The following is a 19,286-nucleotide window of genomic DNA, read 5'->3' on the forward strand; positions in this document are numbered from 1 at the left end:
CTGCTCCGCTGTGGAATCCTGGGGGGGTTTCCCCACCCTGTCCCCAGGCAAGCGGAGCGGGTGCCAGCACCCCGCAGCCTCTCCCAGCCCGGCTTCGCTCCCCCGGGCGATTCCGGCTCTCACCGGGAGCAGGAGCACGCCCGTCCCCAGACGGGGTTTGCCGGGCACGCCGCGGTGCGCAGAACCCGAGCCGAAAATAGGACAGACGTCATCTGCAGGCCGAGAAATCCTGCCTGCGTGCGGGGCACGGCGCGAGGGAGCCGGCTGCCTGCCGGAGCTGGGCTGGGGGGAATGGGAGAACTGGGGGGGCTGGGGAGCAGGGCTGGGAGAACTGGGGGGGCTGGGGGAGCTGGGCTGGGAGAACTGGGAGCTGGGGAGCAGGGCTGGGAGAACTGGGGGAGCTGGAGAGCTGGGCTGGGAGAACTGGGAGCTGGGGAGCAGGGCTGGGAGAACTGGGGGAGCTGGGCTGGGAGAACTGGGGGGGCTGGGGGAGCTGGGGAGCCAGGCTGGGGGAACTGGGCGGGGAAAACTGGGCTGGGGGAGCTGGGCTGGGGAGCAGGGCTGGGAGAACTGGGAGCTGGGGGAACTGGGAAGAGGCAACTGGGGGAACTGGGCTGGGGAGCAGGGCTGGGAGAACTGGGGGAGCTGGGGGAACTGGGCTGGGGAAACTGGGAGCTGAGAAACAGAGCTGGGGGGGCTGGGGGAGCTGGGAAGGGGCAACTGGGGGAACTGGGCTGGGGAAACCGGGCCGGGGAAACCGGGGCCACCGCGTCCCTCCTGCGACACAACCCACGGCCCAGCCGGACCCCCACGCTCGGCGCAGCGACGCCGATGTCTGGCTGCTCCCAGTGCCAGGCGGTGGGAACGGGGAGGGGAGCGAGGGCACCAGCCCCCTCCCCTCCGCTCCAGGGCCGCCTCGGTTCCCTTCGCCCCCTGCCCTCCCCAAACCCCCTCCTTCCTCCCCGCTGTCGCCTCGAGCACCCCGACAGCTCTCGGGAGAGCTCCCGGCACGGCCGGGCTGCGCGGTGCCGAGCTCGCCGCGCGGCGAGCCTTAACCCTGCCCCCCCCCCCCTTCTCCATCTCCCTGGCAGGCTTTAATTAGCAGAGCGCACAGCTAAACGAGCCCTGCAAACGTGGCCCACGCTGCCAGGCTCCGCCGAGGGCTGCGGGCGGGGGGGGGCGGCTGCTGGGAGCCGGTGGAGAGATGCAAATACCGGGTTATAAAGGCTCATCGCTGAGTCAAAGAAAATGGGTTTCCTGTGGGAGGCTGAGCCGTCGCGGTCACCGGCGGAGCTCCCGCAATCTTCCCGGAGCTTTCCGGCACGGCTCGGCACGGCTCGGCCCGGCAGCACTCGGCGTGAGCTCTGCGTTCAGCTCTTCTCCAGGGGCCGGTGGGCGGAAAGGAGATATTTAATAACGCACGCAATCGACCCAATTCTTCTCCACAAACCCGATTGTCGTTACCAACTTCTCCCGGCTTTTATTTTTTTCTTGCTAAAACGCACCTCGTGAGCAGCCCGGTTTAAAGAGCCCAGGCGCCGAGCCTGCGGAAGCGCCGAGGTGACGGTGCCTAACGTCCGACCCTGCGGGAATCACGGAGAAACGGGGAGCGCCGGCGGCCGCAGCCCCCCGGTAAATCCCGGTGGGGGAAAGGGCTCTGGGCAGCTGCAGCTTCCCCTGCACGCGGCCCGGTTTAACACCGTTTTCTTCACCAAATCATGAAGCAGAAACGCCTGTTTTCCTCCCGGAGCTGTAAGTGCATGTGAGAGACGGGGCGAATTCCTCCGGCTCTGAAATATTGATGGAGCTGGAGGAGAGAAATAGGAGACGCAGCCTGCTAAGAGCCTGCCTGCCGTCCTCGCGCTCCTCGAGGTGCCAGATACACGAGGGTTGAGAAAAAAGCCTTCCCAACCACCGCACGATCATTTAAGCGACCGTTTCTTTTGCCTTTGCGGCGAGCCCTCCTCCCAGTGAAACCCCACGCGCCGCTCGCCTTTCATCGCGTCCCTAAAATACGCGATTCTACATTTTCCTTCTCTTAAGCATCCGGTTGTACGCATTTTTATCAGCTGCCAAGAAGCTTTTCTCGCACAGGGCAGCGATTTACTGTTGGAAACTGTCCTGCGGAGCGGCTCTGTGGGACAGCGGGGAGGGTCCTGGACCGCTGCCGGAGAGCAGCTGAGGGGCTCGGGGGGGGGGTTGGGGGCATCTTGATGCTTTTTGGGGGACGGAGGCGTCCGAGGGGGCTTTTTGGGGCATCTTGATGCTTTTTGGGGGACGGAGGCGTCCGAGGGGGCTTTTTGGGGCATCTTGATGCTTTTTGGGGGACGGAGGCGTCCGAGGGGGCTTTTTGGGGCATCTTGATGCTTTTTGGGGGACGGAGGCGTCCGAGGGGGCTTTTTGGGGCATCTTGATGCTTTTTGGGGGACGGAGGCGTCCGAGGGTGGAGAGGGGTGGAGGTGTTTGCTGGATCCGTCCCTGGGTCCCTCGTGTCGTCAGGCGGGCAGAAAGCAAAGCCCTGGCCGCGCACGGGGAATTCAACCAGCGTCAGGCCAGCAGCGGGGACGGAGGCGGCTGCGCCGGCAGCGCCGGGTGCCTCCTGCCAGGACACGCACACGCACGCGCGCACGCTCAGAGTCGCGCACGCTCAGAGTCACGCACGTGCGTGCACGCACGTGGGCTCCTGTACACAGGCGTGCACGCACGCTCCCAGGCACGTACGTGCGTGCCCACGCGCGATTCACGCACGTGCATATGGACATGCGTGCGCGCAGGTGCACTCGCACGCGCACGGGTCGCGCGCACGCGTGCGCGCGCAGGGCCTGCTCCGTGCAGGGCTGTGCAGGGCCTGCTGCGGGGGGGCTGGGCGTGCAGAGCACGGGGTGGGCTCTCCCAGGGGCCGTGGGTGCCCGGCCAGCTCGGGGACCGGGGGGGACACTTGGCTGGCCGGGCTGCTCCCCCCCTGCGGTGCTCCCCGCTCTGCTCCCTTCCCGCACGCTGCCCGGAGCGCTCCGGGCAGGGACGGGCAGAGACGGGGTGCTGCCTGTGCTGCCTGTGCTGCCTGTCCCCTAGCGCAGCGCGAGGTGGGACAGAGCCGGCTGCTCCCCTCCGCGACCGCGGGGCAGGGGCCCCAGCGCAGAGCACGGAGCAGGGATGGGACAAGCGGGGGCAGATCCCCAGCCCGTCCCGCAGCGCGGTGCAAGGCAGGGAGAGGCTCCCCGGCTCCGCGCCCTGCACGCGGCTCCCGCATCGGCAGCGCCCAGCCCACCCGGGCCTGCAAATCCCCCCGGCGAAGGTTCCGGAGGGGTCTGTGCTCCCAGCCCTGGTTTCCCGTCCTGCTGCCGCCCGCCCCTGGGCGCGCACCCCGGGGATCCCCGGGCACCCGGCGGGGCCGCCGCAGGGGAGGGGAGCGCCTGCGTCCGTGCAGGCCCCGCGCAGGGGCGCGGAGGGCCTGCAGCGCGCGTGCACGGTGCCTGCGTGGCTGCGCGCGTGGCGGGGCGCACGCGTGAGAGCGCGAGTGCACGCGCGCGGACGCGGACGCGTTCCCACGTGCCCGTGCGCGCCTGTGAGCGCGCGTGCAAGCGCCTACGCGCCCGCGCGCACGCGTGTGCGTGCACGCGTGCTCCCGCGTGCGCGGGCATGTTTGCAAGCGCGCGCGTCTGCACGCGGGCGGGCGCGTCCCTGCGTGTGCATGCGGGAGTGCGCGCGTGTGTGTGCGCGTGCACGTGTGCAAGTGCACGCCTGTGTGCCCACGCGTGTGAGCACGCCCGCGCAGGCGCGGGCGGGTCTCGAACCCGGGTCTCACCGACACCGCCCCGGGGCGGACTCGAACCCGCGGCCCCCCGCTGCCCCCTGCCGGGACGGGAACCGGCGCCGCTTCCCGGCATGCCCCGGGAGGGCGGGCGGTGCCACGGCGCCCCCTGGGGGTTGTAGTCCGCGGCGGCGCCGGCAGAGCGACGCCGGGCGCGGCGGAGACTACAACTCCCAGCAGGCCTTGCGCGCGGCCCCGCGCCGACGCTCTGGCCGCGCCGGGCAGCCGGCGGCCGCCATCTTGATTCGCCGGCCTCAGCGGCGGGGGGGGGGGAAGGTGCGAGCGGCGTAGCGCGGGGAGGGAGGGGACGATGCTGGCCTCCCTGGCGTCCCGCCCGCCGCCACCGGGGCTGGCGCGGCTCCTCCGGGCGCGGCCGTGGTTGTCGCACTCGCCGGCGGCCTACGGGGCTCCGGCGGCGGCTGAGGGGGCCGGGACCGCCGGGCCGCGGCTGCTCCCGGCTCCGGCCGCCAGGGGGCGCCGCGAACCCACGCCGCCGCCGAGCGCGGGGCTGACATGGCGGGGCGCGGCCTGGGGGGGGCGACGGCGGGGCCCGGGGGGGAGACCCCCGGTAACGGGGCTGGGGCCGGTGGGGAGACCCCCGGTAACGGGGCCGGGCCCGAGGGGCTCCCCCTCGCCAGCAGGGCCGGGCCCGAGGGGCTCCCCCCTAGCAATGGGGCCGGGCTCCCCCCTAGCAGTGGGGCCAAGCCTGGGGGGCTCCCCCGTAGCCATGGGGCCAGGCCCCGGGAGCTCCCCCCTAGCAGTGGGGGGCTCCCCCCTAGCACTGGGGCCGGGCCCGGGGGGCTCCCCCGTGGATATGGGGCCAGGCCCAAAGGGGACCCCCACGGCGGAGGGGCCGAGGCTGCAGGTCCCAGGCCTGTCCCTGCTGCGGACCCCCAGGCCGCGCACCACCGGCCTGGCTGGCGCAGGCTGCCCCGTGCCGGGGCCGTCCGGCCCCGCGATGTCCCTTGGGGTGCCGTGGCCCCCGGGTGCTGAGCGGTGCTGTCGTCGCGGAGGAGACCCCGGTGGGCATCGGAGCGGAGACGGGAGCTGCCCCCCGGGAGCTGCGCTGCCTGCCCTCCTCGCTGCGCTGGCGTACTGCTACATCAGGGACCACCGCTCCAAGGGTGACTATTGCTGCTCGCCGTCTCGGCTCGGCCAGCCCCGGGGTGGGAGGGGGCTCGGTGCGGAGCAGGGGAGCTTGTGCCCCTCGGGGAGGGGAGCGTGGGGGTCCCTCCTTGGAGATGGAGCCCGCCTGCTGGCACTGGCCTGGGAAGCCCTTCAGGGAAAGTGTTATCCTTCATCCCTAGCCCAGAGGTGTGCCGGTCTGTGACGGGTACCCAAACTCTTCTGTAGAATGATGATAACGATCCTCACATTTGCCACCAAGATAAAATAGCCAGCGCTCTTGTCAGCTGCACCCCAGACCGTCTCTAAGGACGGTTTTGTGATGCCTGCTGGGAGAGGACCTGGCTCCGAGTCCCTGCGGACCAGGAGTCTGGCAGGGGAGGGTCTGAGCTGTCAGGGTGCATGTTCTCTGCAGGGCCAGCTCTCTCAGTCCTCTGCTTTGACCGTAGGACATTTTGGGCAAGCACAAAGGTTTGGGAGTTGGGAGGGGGTTGACTTACTACCCTGATAAGCGCAAGGTTTCTCACGGAGTGGTTTATCTCCACCCCGCTGTGGGAAGGAAGCAGTTGGTGGGTGGCCACAAGCCCTCGTTGCCACAGCGTTAGGTTTGGGTCTGTATGTCTGAGCTGAAGCGCACAGGATAGTCCCAGTGATCTGTTGGGGCAAGTTGCATGCTTTTAGGTTGATGTGTAACTGGAGGTTTGCGCCGCAGCGAGTCCCATTCTCGGCACTCGTGCGGTGTTTTGTGTTTGGGAGTGCTCGGGGTGCGGTCCTACGCTTGGCCTCTCCACCCCAGGTTGTTGTCACCCCGCTTTCCTGCCGCAGGACAGGGGATGGAGTGGCCTCATCAGTGTTACTGGGCAAGGTGGTGTCGGAGCCGAGACATGGTCGCTGCTCTGCTGAGTGCCAGGCAACCTTCAGACCTTCAGCTGGACGAGGTCAGGATCCAGGCTCGGTCCAAGCTGCGGAAAAGGAGCTGGTGTGTGCACGAGGGGGGGCCTTCCCTGCTCGCTGCGGTGCCTTCATCATGAGCCAGCGCTCGCTGCTCACGGGTTGGGGCTTGTTGGCAGCGAGCTCATCCGCTGGTGTGACACAGGCCTGCGGCAGGAGGGGCTGTGACTTCAGAGCAGGACACTTACTCAGTGGTTTCAGGCACGTCAGAGGTCGGTTTCCCTATGAGTAACGCGCCGACTGCTGCGCTGGGCTTCTGGGTTGGTTACCCAGGAGGTTTCACCATCGTTATGGGGAGTCTTGTGTAATTAGTGCTTAGGAAAGGTCGGCGAGACCGAGGCCTGGCTTTCTGGCAGGAGCCGGTTTATGGAGTGGTTGGCATGTGGCTGCAGGCAGAGGGGACAGAGCCACGAGCGTCCCAAAGCCCGCAGCCAGGGAGACAGAGAGAGTGCAGGAAGCAGGGGGGATGCTTTCCCGGAGAGGGCAGGGACACAGGGACGCGGCTGCAGAACATCAGGCCCCGGAGAGCTCAAGGGTCCCTGCAGAGCTTGCCGCGCATCGGAGAGCCTTCCCCTCGCTCTCGCTTTGCAGGTGGGTTTGGGGAAGCCCCACCTTGTTCTTTACTAGGTACTACATCCAGCCCTGGGGTCCTCAGCACAGGAAAGACATGGCAGAGGAGGCCACAAAAACGATCTGAGGGGTGGAACAGCTCTGCTGTGAGGACAGGCTGAGAGAGCTGGGGGTGTTCAGCCTGGAGAAGAGACGGCTGCGGGGAGACCTTATTGTGGCCTTTCAGTACTTGAAGGGGGCTGATAAGAAAGATGGGGACAGACTTTTTAGCAGGGCCCATAGCGACAGGACACGGGGTGATGGTTTTAAACTGAAAGAGGGGAGATTGAGACTGGGTCTAAGGAAGAAAAGTCTTAGCTAAGGGTGGTGAGACGCTGGCCCAGGTTGCCCGGAGAGGTGGTGGCTGCCCCACCCCTGGACACATCCAAGGCCAGGTTGGCCGGGGCTCTGAGCAACCTGCTCTGGTTGAAGATGGCCCTGCCCATGGCAGGGGGTTGGACTGGGTGACCTCTAAAGGTCCCTGCCACCCCAAACCCTTCTGTGATTCCGTGCCTGGGAGGAGGACACTGTGCTGGGCCTGACTCCAGGCTGCAGTGGCTGAACACTCGGTAACTCGGACACCGAAGGTCATTTGATCCCAAACTACCTGGAGTTTACCCCGTGTCTCGGGCAGGGCTCAGTGGCCCGTGCTGCTGGTGCTCTGCTGCGGTACTGGGGCCAGCGAGCGGCCGTCGTCCCCCGAGGGGGACACACAAACGCACCCGCTGCTCCCCTCTAACGCACTCAGCCTGGTGGATTGTCCTTGAGACAGCGCGCTGCCCAGGTAAACCCGCAGTGCCCACTGATCTTGGCTTTCCCAATAAGACCACTAAGAGCTGGAAAGCTCTTCGTTTGGATGGGTGTCTGCACCGATGACATCCGTCAGCCAAAATAGCTCCCTGCAGCACGCTGAGCACCGTTACCTTCAGGGTAGCAGAGGAAACGTTGAGGTTTGCGGTGCAGCTCAAGCCTCTGCAGAAAGCTGGCTGCTGGGGTGAGCTGTAATCGCTGCCTCTGTCCGGTCGTGGCTGTGTGTTTGTGTCCTGAGAGAGGGACCCTTGCCCCAGGAGCAGGGGATGGGGCGCGCAGGACAGAGCCCGGTCTGCTGGTGCTGCTCTCCAGGAAGACAGGTTAAAGATGCGAGGGAGAAGGCCGAGCCACGGGCACAAATGACTTGGAGGAAGGAGGCACAAAATGTTGGGGAGAGAGCAGGAAGCACCTGAAGGCTGGTAAGAATTGGGGAGAATTGTCCCCAAATGCCCCGGTACAGCTCTGCGCTGTTTTTGAGCAACTCCAGCTCCAGCAGCTCTGTGCATCTCCAAGAGGCAGAGCTGGGGTGCTGTCCTTACCCCCTCTAGCCAGGAGGTGTCATTCTGAGCCTGCGGTAGGAACATGCTGGCCTTGGTGTGGTGTCGGGAAACCTCTGGCTGAGGCTGTGACTGCCTGGGGTGACAGTGCCAGCTGCCCCGTCATGCCTGCCGCACCCCGGAGCCCGCCGTTTGCAGGGTTTGCATTGCAAACGCAGGAGAAGTCTTTGTTTCTCCAGTTGTTGACACAGTTGCTTCCTTGCTGGAGCTGCTGCTGGCTCGCCCCCAGCCCCGGGTGCCCCAGCAGGACCTTTCTCCTCCGCTCCAGCCCCTTGCCAGGCCCATCCCGTGGCACCTTCCGAGCCAGAGACCGGCAGCGCCCGCAGTTGTAAGCGAAGGTAGTTTCCTACAGACGCGGGTGATCTCTGGCAGGCTGGGAGAGACTGGTTTCCCAGAGAGGAGCAATTTGCATCCCTGGCTGCATCCACGGAGGTGCTGCCCAGGGGATCTCTCGTGTTACGATATGGCACACGGGGAGCTGCTGTTTCAGCTGGCTGAACGTCTGCGTTTGGGCTAGGAGAGGCGAGGAAGGGACTTGTGCAGCCAGGCTGGGGATTCAGCTTGCACACAGGTTCCCAGGTCTCTGCTTGTGACTGTGTTTTGAGCACTGCTGTTCGGTCCTGCCTTCCCCGGAGCCTAGCACCGGGGCTTGCAGGGAGGCTGTCACAAGTCAGCAAGCAAGCAAGGGATTTTGGAGAAACCTGCTCGCAGAAATAGATCCTTCCTAACCTATGGTGTTTGATAAGCACAGACCCTGCCTTCTCTGCCGCAGTGGCCTGTGCCACCTCCGGGTTATTACGTCTGTAAGTGTGTGTTGCTGCTAACTCGCTTTCTCTTCTTTCTCTCTTTTCAGAAGATGCTCTGCTGGAAGCTGCGAGGATCAACAACGTTTCGGAAATCAACAGGTGAGCAGGCTTTAGAGAGGTGCGAGAGAACAGTGCTGCCGAGGGGTGGGAAGGCAGGAAAGCTCTGTCAGCGCTTGGGGAAGGGGTGGGCTCATCCTCGTTACCCGCTGTGACTCGGCACTTGTTCGTGTTTGGGTGGGCATCCCGAGGCGCAGCTCCTGGGGTAGAGCGGTGAGGGCTGGCTGCTCCCGCACCCCTTGGGGTGCTCGCCTCACCATCTCGGATCCAGAGTGGGTCGGAAGGGACCGTGAGCACAGTTAACCTGTGGACTGGAAGGTGGATCGCAGATCCCTGTGCTGGGAGAGGACAAAACGTGAGGCCGTGCAATGCAGCGTGGTGCGGACGAACCCCTCCAGGCCAGAAGCCGCAGAGCCTTGTTTGTGGGGGTCTGTCTCGGAATGAACAGCCCTTACGGGCTCCTCAGCCCGAGCCGGCAGCTCTCCAGCCCGGACAGGGGCTTGTGTCCCACAAGGAGCGCAGGAGAGAGCTCAGGTCTGCCTGTGCCGCCCAGGCCGACCTGTCAGGGAAGTGGCTGTGGTTGGGTGACCAAGCACATGGCCGTTGGGGAGCGGAGCATCTCCGGAGCTGTCCCGGTGCTCCTGTTCCACAGGCAACGGGCCTCCAGTGCTCTGGCTGTCCTCGTTGCCGTTGGCCGTGCCGTCCTCTGTTGGGGTTGTGCCATGGCATCGTTCGGGAGCTGTCTAGCAGTGTTAAATTCACTGGGGTGTTAATGAGCGAGCGCGTTTCTCAGGCCCAGTGTGTGACCAGTCCCCGAGAGGCACGTTTGCTCGCTGCCCACCGAATCCTCCTGCGGCTGTAGCTCTGGGGAGGGACTTGGATTGGCTCGAGCGGTTCCCAGGATGGTTTGTGAGCAGCAGTGCTGCGTTAACGAAATACATCTGCGGGCAGGCCAGCACTGACCTCATCTGCAGTGAGTGCCAGGGCCTTAGTCTGGAGCTGTGTGGCGGAAACAAATGTCCTGAAGACACAGGCTGAAGAGAAGTGTCTGAGAACCAGGCGTAGCTGCTCGTCCGGCAGAGCTCGGCCGTCCTGCCTGGTCTCTCTCAGTAACCCAGTGGTGAGGAGGTCTCCCGTGCCCCAAGCGCTGCCCTCAAACCGTACAGAATTAAGATTTTTTGGTAGCCTGGCAGCTCGCGTGGGACGGGAGCAGACGTTGCTGCTCTCCTGTGTTCACCACACCTGGAGTTTCTCTCTGGCTGAGATCTCCCACCCGGTGCAGGCATGCAGGGAGCTCGGTGCTGCGAGCTGCTGTCCCTGCATCCTGCTGCGGCAGGGGAGGAGAGCCCTCCTGGCCCGCAGCCAGGGGATGCTCCTTCCAGTCTCCAGGATCTCAGAGGAAGCAGCCTGGCTCTGCTGCACCCCGGGGCTGAGATCTGGCCTAGATCAAGGGCCGAAGAGGATATTGGTGGGCAGCTAATTGGCACATGTGTTCTGCTGCTTGTAATTGCAGGAAGCTGCTGCTTAGGGATGTCTGGGTGATTTGTGAGCCTGGTCAGGCAGAGCAGCAACAGGGATGCTCTGTGCTCCCCCTATTTGGGAAGGGCTGGCGGCTGTACACAATCCAGCTGTGCTCCACGGCCTCTCCCTCTGTTTCTGTGCTCTTTCCTTCCAGTCCCGCTCCCTGGGGAGCTGCCTCCCCGCTGTGTTTGGAGCTCCCTGCCTACCTGTGCCCGGCACGTGCCTTCACCGCCGGGCCTGGGCAGGGGACGGTGAAAAAACTGCTGACTCTCTCCCTGCTGCAGGCAGCTTCGGCTTCTGCTTTACAACAAGCTTCCACAGCCCAGGGACTCCACGGCTGCTGCAGAGCTAACGGAGCAGGCACGAACAGGGTTGCATTAAGGGCTCTCTTGCTCTTGCCACTAAAGCCCAAATTCAGCGTTAGCAAGGCAGGAGGGTGACGTTCAGCTGAGCACTGTGGGCTGCACCCGGGAGAGGGCAGCGCCGTCCAGGTAAACACCCTGTCCGTGCCTCGTCCTCCCCCCGACAGTGCTGTCCCCCGCCTGCTCTCCCCCCTGGTCCACACACCTCGCTGGTGGTGAGTTAAGAGCAGGGAGCCTGGTGTGATAGAGTTTTCTAATATAGCTTTAGACTCATTTAAATTCTCTCCCATGGCCTAATGTCTTGGTATAATAACTTACAGGCAGTGCAAAAGCGGTGGTGTGGTAGAGCTGAACTCCTGGCTCGCTCAGGCTTCGCAGAGCGATTCAAGGCGCGTGTTCTCTGCCGTTCAGCAACCTGTCTCATTAGGCCGTGCCAGGAAAGCTGAGCAGAGATGCGTTGTTGTTTGTGTTGTGGAGCAGTTGCTGGTGTTGTTCAGTTCTCCAGCCTTTTGGCTCAAAGACTATTAGAAGCAGCAGCCAGATGTTTATAATTCTCCAGACCGCGTTCTCTGGTACGCGCTCTCTTCATCTGCTGCTGGGGACTTGTTTTTCCTTGCTGCACGAACTGGGGAGCTGGCCTTTTTCAAGTGCCTCGTTCAGCTGACGGCTTGTCACGGCCCTTTATGCATTAAAACGACAATGACTAGGAAATGCAGTTTTTTGGTCTGAAACGTAGAAAATGGACGTGTGAGAGAGGGTGGTGTGAGGCACAAAGAAGATAATTTTGAAACGGTGAGTTAAGTCATAGTTGTGATTAACTGCGGAGGGAAAACAGGGTAGAGAGAGGCTCCAAGGCGGTTTGGAGCAGACGCTGTGCTACAAGCAGAGAACTGAAGAGCTTTTAGGGTAAGTCTGTGTCCCTTATCCCAAAAGAGTTCTGTGTTCTCTCTTGGAAGGGAGTGACCCCCTTTGTCACCCTAACAGCCAGCTGTAGGATGATGGGGCCAAGGCTGTCTTCCTTGTGGAAAACTAGGGAGAATGAGAACCCCCACAGAGGATTTGAATGCCAGCAAGGGTAAGCGGTAGCTGGTTCCTAAAAGGAATGGTAGTCAAACGGGAGGCGTGGAGGCCTGGGCATGGGTGGCCATAATCTGCTGCTTGTTGAGGTGTGATGGTGACCTGGCACAATGAAGAGTGAAGCAATTTTTCCTGTAGGAATTAATGTAATGAGGAGGTGGAGGGGCTGTACGTGGGGAATTGAGAAATACACCGTAAATACGCAGGGACAGGGCGCATGATGTGGAAGATGGAGAGGCAGGAGCAGTGGTTGAGTCGCCATCCCTGGTTGAGTCGCCATCCCTGGAGGTATTTAAAGGACGTTTGGATGAGGTACTTAGAGACATGGTGTAGTGGTGGTTTTGGCAGTGTTAGGTTTATGGTTGGACTCGATGATCTTAAAGGTCTTTTCCAACCTATATGATTCTGTGATTCTGTGAGCAGCATCAACCGGAGAAGATGCTGGCTTTTTGGAGGCTGGCTCTTCAGAGCAGGTCACCCTTCCAGAAGATTTCAGCCTCCCCATCTTGGACTGTAAATCTTCCACTGTGGGTCTTCTCGCTGCCTCTTTCCGAGTGTTTACGTCTCATCGTCGTGTTCCTCTAATTAGTTAAAGTCAATCGCATCAGTTGAGTAGGAAGGTCAGAAAATGGGGTAATGGCAGTGGTTCGAGGAGCACAGGATCAGGCAGGTACAGAACTCCGAAGCGGTGTACGGAGGAGTGGCAGCTAGCAGGGTGCTGCTGCATCAGGAGTACTTCCACGTGTGTAAGGAAGCGGTGACGGTCCTCTGATTGTGCTGTACTAAAGAGCTCACGTTTCACGAGGCTGCAGGCAAACACGCTGCTTTGTTCCAGCTGTCAGGACGTGAATGGAGGTGGAAAATAAGTGATACAGTTAGGCAAAATTAAAAGCATTTCATCTTGGAAGCCAAGCTGTCCTACGCCTGTCCAGATCTTCTGTCTGGGACCCCAAAGAACCACAGGCACGAGTGAAAATTGGGCTGAAGGAACCGAAAGGAGGCTGGCATCGCTCCGAGTTTGGGCTAGGACACTTACACCAGCCAGCCAAGCTCTGCTCGCAAGCGGCGTCCAGAGCACCTTGCTCTGAAAGGCTTTCTCTGGGCCCTGTTTTGCTGTTGAACTGCTAAATAGGGAGAGCGCTGAGCCATAATGAGTGTTAGTTCAGCTGGTAACTAGAAGTTTCTCAATCAGGCTTGGAAAGACTAAGGTTATGAATATCGAAAATGAATGGGAGGCTTATGTGCAGGGGAATTTCACGTTATTCCGACCAGCAACTTTTTCCTTGGTTGAGGAGGAAGAGGCCTTTCAGAGCAGGCAGACCTCACGTTAACACACACGTTGGTATTGCTGCGGGAAGGATCGCGTGTCCAAAGGCTGGATCCAGCCCCTGAGCCGTAGGCTCTCCTCTTCCCTCTGTCTCCTCTCAGCTCCCAGACAGGTTTTCTCATCTTTACCTGCTTGTTAAACGTGAGAAACCAGGCCGAATTCTTCATCGAGATCAAGGAACGCCTTGACTTCTGAGACCATGCCCTTTGGAGTGTGTGGCAAACCAGCTATTCCCTTCAAGCCCTTCATCCTGTTAGCCAGTACAGAAGATAACACCTAATTAATGTGGATAGTTTAATTTCCCTCAACCTCAGTTGTTCCGCGCATTTGGAGGGAAAGCAAGAAGCAAAGCCGTAAAGAATTACTGCCTCAATCCCCCTTGTGTTTATATTCAGTATTAATATTGATTCTCTGTGTTCCAGCTTTGTTTCTTAATAAGCCACCCACAAAAGTGCAGGCTTACAGCAGAGTTTCCTCGCCAGATAAATATGATGGAACAGTATTCTCATAAGCACTGTACGACTGTGACTCATGGAAACACGGTGCGTATGTCAGACGGCTGTTACCAGGCTCATTCATAACAGCAGGCAGCAACCCAAATCTGCATGTTAATGAGGTCTGGAGATGACCAGGCACTCTCCTGCTCTCGGAGGGGTCCAGCCAGACATGGTGGTAGGGCAGGAAGCTCCGTGTCAGCTCCTGCAGCTGGTTTTGCTCTCTCCAGGCTGATTTTTAGGTGGGGGGTTGCAGAAACGGCCAAGTCAAGCTTGATCTCCCCAAACGGTGATCTCTCCCTTTTGGTCAAGCAGCCGAGCATCGCTCATCTTGTCGTCTCTGACTCATCGTTGCGCTGCCTCCTCCCAGGCTGCGTCTGTCTCTTCTCCCTTGTTTTGTAGGCAGCGGAGCTCATCGAACAAGAGTTCCCTTCTGCAGCGAGATGGGGTTTGGCCCAGCCTGGGCTGCTGGCCACGGCGGGGTTACGCCTGATAAATGGTCCTGATCCCAACGGCAGGAGCACCCCGGTCGGCCCGGTCAGGGGGAGGGTGGTCCTGGTCCGTCACCAGCCTCACTGTCCCCTGCTTCCAGTCCTCTGATAGCACGCCATCTCCCCTTGCTGTCGCAGAGATTTGCTGCCCGCCGGCGTGGTGTTCCGGGGGTTCAGTCCCCACGTAGTTCTAATTCAGATCAGTCGCAGAAACGCTGATGTGGGACGCGCTCCGGAGCACGTGGCATACCTGGGGTGCGTGCTGGCAGGGCCAGGCTTGTTTCCCCACCATAAAAATACCTCTGGCCCAGGGCGTACGCTGTCATGCTGTTTTGGCCTGCTAGTGGGAAAAGATTAAACCTGAGGCTGCGGTCAGCTCCCGGAGACCGAGCTGAAGGTTCCCGGGCTGCGTTAGTTGCTGCGCTCGCTGAACTGTGTAGTCACGGTGGAGATTTGCTTTCTGATCTGTACCTGGCATGGTGGTGAGATGTGCTGGAAAACGGAGAACGCTGCGAGCCCTTTCTGCTCTGGGGCACGTGTGACACGGTGGGACCTGGGCAGTCCTCCCGGCTAGACCGGAGCGGTATTTGTCCTTATCTTTTACGCCTTTTACATCTTTTTATGTTTAAATGGCTAGGAGGAGCTGAGATAAGCTGCCAGGACCACAGTAGATCTGTGAAAATGAGTCCGTTTCTAGGTCAAACATCGTGCTCCTGGACATTGCACTCGTCTCCCTTTCAGTTCTCTCCAGCTCAGGGGGTGAACTAGGGGTTCAGCAGCACCTTCGGTTTGCTTCCCATCTCAAGGGTTCATTAAAGAATTCAGAAACTGCATATGAAATCACAAAACTGGGCAAAAAAACCCTCTGTAGTGAATCAGGCTTCGGCTACCAACTTGGAACAACACCTTCCTCGGTCCAGGGACGGACTTTTGAAAGTCCCTTGTCTGAAGTGAGCTCAAATCGGAGCTGAACGTGAGCCGTTTGCATCGGAGCTTCCCGGAGCTCAGCCCCGTTTGGTGACTTTTCTCTCCGGACCTGGCAGCCCCATTTCTGCCCCCGCCAAGCACAAACGGGCAGTTCGCCTGGAGCCCACGCCGCTCTCCTCGGCTCCAAGCAGGAAGTCGTGCCCGCAGCTGGGAAACTCTCGGATCTCGGGAAGGAACCGTGTGGAGCGTGTGGGCCTTCACGGGAGCAGAGAGCCCATCTCGTACCTGTCAGAGCATCTTCCTGTCTCGGAATAATTAGCAGCCCTGTGAATATTGGGCCTTGCGCTCGAGGGACGCCCGAATGCTTTGTAGGGTAAACGTAGGAGTCATGCCAAGGGCTACCGAAGCATGACTGCCGCTGGCCACCAGCCAGACGTGTACCTTATCTTCTGTCCGAAACAGCCGTGAAACGTCTTCAGCAGTGGCAGTGAGGGAGGGCTGGAGACAGGATTGGAAGATTATTTATAATTACATTTATTTCCATTGCTACCCGCTTTATATTATGGTGTCTGTTTACCTTCACCGGGCCTGTATTTGTTAGTATATATCTGAGTTAATGGACACCTGGGTTTTTTAGGATAAACAGATGTTTCTCCTGAAAATTTCCCCTTTAATCTTTTCTCCTAATGCGTGGACCCAATTATACAGTACTTTGTTTCAGTGGAAGTTTTTGACTGGTTATTGAGTTTGGTTTGGCACGTGGCCTCGGGGACTTGGAGCAGATGTAACAGCCCAGATTTCTTCATGTTGGCTATGAAATATCGGAGGAGACTTGTACGCGCTGTACTGGAGAGCTGGGAAACCCAAAGGGGACAGCCTGTACCAGGCAGCCCCGCAGAGCAGGTTTCCCAAACAGGGCAGCGAGGACTGAGGAGGAACGATGGGAAATAAAGTGGTAACTTCTGCTCAGTTTCTCACTGGTTTCGCAAGAGCGTTTTGCTTTAACGCTTCCTCTGTAGTGACCTTTTTTCATGCTTCTTGTTGGATTTTGTCCTCCCAGGACTGACGGTGTTTGCACACTGAGTCATAAGACCAATCTCTCTGCGGTCGGCATCCAGCCAGCCACAAGAGACAGAAGGTCTCATGCCTCTTTCCAAAACAGCTTTAAACTCTTTTCTGTGCCCAAATCCCTCTCTCTGGAAGCAGACGCCGACTCATCTGGCACGGCTGGATGCGTGGTAGTTTCTGTGTGTGTGGAATACGTCTGGTAGCCATCACAGGGTTAATTCCAATTAGTGTCAGTGTTTATCACTCTGGCAGCAGCGGGGCTGAGTGCAGGATAGCCGTGCTCTGGGTCTGGAGGAGAGACTCTGGGTCTGGAGGGGAGGCTCCGGGTCTGGAGGAGAAGAGGCTCTGGGTCTGGAGGAGGGGAGGGTCTGGGTCTGGAGGAGGGGAGGGTCTGGGTCTGGAGGAGGGGAGGGTCTGGGTCTGGAGGAGGGGAGGCTCCGGGTCTGGAGGAGGGGAGGCTCCGGGTCTGGAGGAGGAGAGACTCTGGGTCTGGAGGAGGAGAGACTCTGGGTCTGGAGGAGGGGAGGCTCTGGGTCTGGAGGAGAGACTCTGGGTCTGGAGGAGGGGAGGCTCTGGGTCTGGAGGGGAGGCTCCGGGTTTGGAGGAGAAGAGGCTCCAGGTCTGGAGGAGAAGAGGCTCCGGGTCTGGAGGAGGGGAGACTCTGGGTCTGGAGGAGAGACTCTGGGTCTGGAGGAGGGGAGGCTCTGGGTCTGGAGGGGAGGCTCCGGGTTTGGAGGAGAAGAGGCTCCAGGTCTGGAGGAGAAGAGGCTCCGGGTCTGGAGGAGGGGAGACTCTGGGTCTGGAGGAGAGACTCTGGGTCTGGAGGAGGGGAGGCTCCGGGTCTGGAGGAGAAGAGGCTCCGGGTCTGGAGGAGAAGAGGCTCCAGGTCTGGAGGAGAAGAGGCTCCGGGTGTGGAGGAGAAGAGGCTCCGGGTGTGGAGGAGAAGAGGCTCCGGGTGTGGAGGAGAAGAGGCTCCGGGTCTGGAGGAGGGGAGGCTCTGGGTCTGGAGGAGAGGTGGTGGCAGCACTGGGAGGGGCAGTCGGCCGGTGTGGAAGTGGCCTGTACAACCACGGGTGATGGGGACAAACGGGAGCGATTATTCCACTTCCCTCGCAGCACGGCTGCCAGGGAACACCCAGGGAGATGTCAGGCAGCGGGTTTAAAACAAACGCAAAGTGCTTTCTTATGCAGCACAAACTGTGAAACTCGGTGGATGCTATGGAGCCAGAAACTCGAGTTCAGAACTGTGCAGAGTAAGCCTGGCAGGTAACCACGTGTTACCTCCAGCTCAGAAACCAGCGTGTTGTGGATTGCCAGAAGTTAGTATATTATGCTCAAATCCCTCTGCAAACAGTGATTACTGATGTTCTTTCCCCAACTATCTGCTCCTGGCCGCTGCCAGAGGCAGACTGTCAGGCTGGTGTAGTATTTTCCCAACGCACGACTTGGCTGTTGCATTGCAGTGACTTGGGAAGTCAGCAATGGATCAGGGCTCCTTCAGGTGAGGCTACATTTTCTTTTCCTTCCAAACCCTGGTGATGCCAACCGTAGCACACGTTAGCCAGTAGCGAAGCCAACGCTTCTAAACTCCCGCCCTGCCCTGTTCCCTGGGCAGTAGCAGGAGGCAGGGTGTGTAACATCCCACTCCTTTTTGCCCTCTTTCAGCCTGTTTTGAAAAGCAAAATCTGCTCGTGGTGTTGGAGCATCTCACAGGTGGTGTAGGCATGGGATGAAAACCAGCGTCTCGCTGTGTGTCTGTATCAGTCTCTTCACGTTCGCCTTGTGCCGCTTCGGCTTTCCCCATCACGCGTGTTCTCGCCCACCCTCTGTGCCCTCAGACAACTCCGCTCCCACCTGGGAGCTCCGTTTCCCTTCTGCAACTTGGATTTATAAGAGCTTCCCTCTGATTTTGGAAGTTCATTTCCATGTCCTGTTCGTGCTGTCTGGGTTAGGGGCACCGTCCCCTCCTGGGAGCAGCCTGCCTGCCTCCTCGCTGCCTTGGGACCCGCAGAGAAAACGCTGCTTCTCCCTCTCCCTCTCCCTCTCCCTCTCCCTCTCCCTCTCCCTCTCCCTCTCCCTCTCCTCGTCCCTTCCCAAGCCCTGTTTGAACAGTCTGCACCAGCAGCTCATGTGTTTGCACGAAGCACCGTGGTGTGTTACTGGCCCTGAGATGCTCGTGAGGGGTTGAGAAGCAGACGTGAGCTATCTCGAGGAAGACGGCAGCAGGATCAAAGGCTTTTCAGCAGCTCGCCTGCTTCTCCTGGCCGGGCAGATCCTTTCCCTGGCCTCTAACGGGGATTGTGCTTTCATGTTCGGCGATATTGTTGGGTTTGGATGTTTTTCTTCCCTCCCTCTTCTGCAAAGCGGAGGGCAAGTCCCGAGAGGCTGAGCACGTCTGAGGGTGTCCCCCACCCCTGCGGTTAAACAGTGACATATTGGGGAAGGGGTGGGGGAAATGTTTAAGTGGCCGAGAGAAACAGAAGCTATTGTTGTTGCAAAAGTTCAAGTTTCCAGCTTCCTCTTCCTCCACCTGTCGGGAGGGAGCGCTGGGCATGCTGCCGGCACTGAGCACAAACTCAAACATGCCCTCTGGGCTCGGCTGTGAGCGCGGTGTCACCGAGTTAGTCACCCAGAACCCCGGCAGCGGGGTGAATAGGAGGCACATCTGTCCGGGGGCAGCGGGGGGAGAAGGCTCGTCGCCGCAGCCGACTTGGGCTCTTTTTCTCTTCTGGGTGGATCAAAGTGCTGAAGCTTTGGGAGCTGCTGTCTCGAGGTAAAAAAGGGCGTACGCACAAAGCGGTGGGTGCCGCTCTGCCTGGGCTCCTCCGGTGAATTCCAGAGCAGACGGTGATGTCCTGCTGGCCAGGCCCCGGGCTCCTCCAGAGCCTCTGCTCGTTTTCGGAGAAGTCTTCAATTCTGCAGAATGCCCCCATCGCTGCCCTGGGAGCTGCAGCTCTGCAGGCAGAGGGGACGTCCCTCGAAGGCTGGGACCAGGAGCCGTCGCTACTTGCTCGCCGGCTCTCAGACCATTAGAAACCTGCCAGGAAAATCTGCTCACGCAGAATACCCCGTCTGTCTGGAGAAACGGCCGAGCTTTCTGCCCTAAAACCCTAACCCCCCCAAAAAAAAGGTTTTTCTGAAATTCCTTAAAATCCAAACACTGCACCAAACAGAAGAAGCACCCGCTCTTTATCAGGGTTCTTCTAGTGACTGGGTCTTGGTGGCACTGCTGCAGCCGAGGACCACTTTGTCCTTTGAGAAACACTGCAAATGGTGCTAGCAGAGCTATATCC

At 60.2% G+C, this 19,286-nt stretch overlaps 1 protein-coding gene across 3 annotated transcripts in view; it reads left to right on the plus strand.

Moving 5' to 3' along the window:
• The first annotated feature begins 4,044 nt into the window (after positions 1–4,044).
• The window catches only part of CLPB (ClpB family mitochondrial disaggregase), a 93,222-nt gene continuing 77,980 nt past the window's right edge, over positions 4,045–19,286 (plus strand). For 2 of the 3 annotated variants that reach the window (XM_075491379.1, XM_075491381.1), the window contains exons 1-2: positions 4,493–4,935; positions 8,717–8,768. In XM_075491379.1, the coding sequence (XP_075347494.1) occupies positions 4,539–4,935; positions 8,717–8,768 (449 nt within the window). In that variant the 5' untranslated portion in view covers positions 4,493–4,538. Of the gene's footprint in view, positions 4,468–4,492; positions 4,936–8,716; positions 8,769–19,286 lie in introns of those variants that run through there. The other variant, XM_075491382.1, reaches the window with a different exon arrangement.

Source organism: Mycteria americana, chromosome 1 (genome assembly GCF_035582795.1).
Source record: "Mycteria americana isolate JAX WOST 10 ecotype Jacksonville Zoo and Gardens chromosome 1, USCA_MyAme_1.0, whole genome shotgun sequence".
Lineage (NCBI taxonomy): Eukaryota > Metazoa > Chordata > Aves > Ciconiiformes > Ciconiidae > Mycteria > Mycteria americana.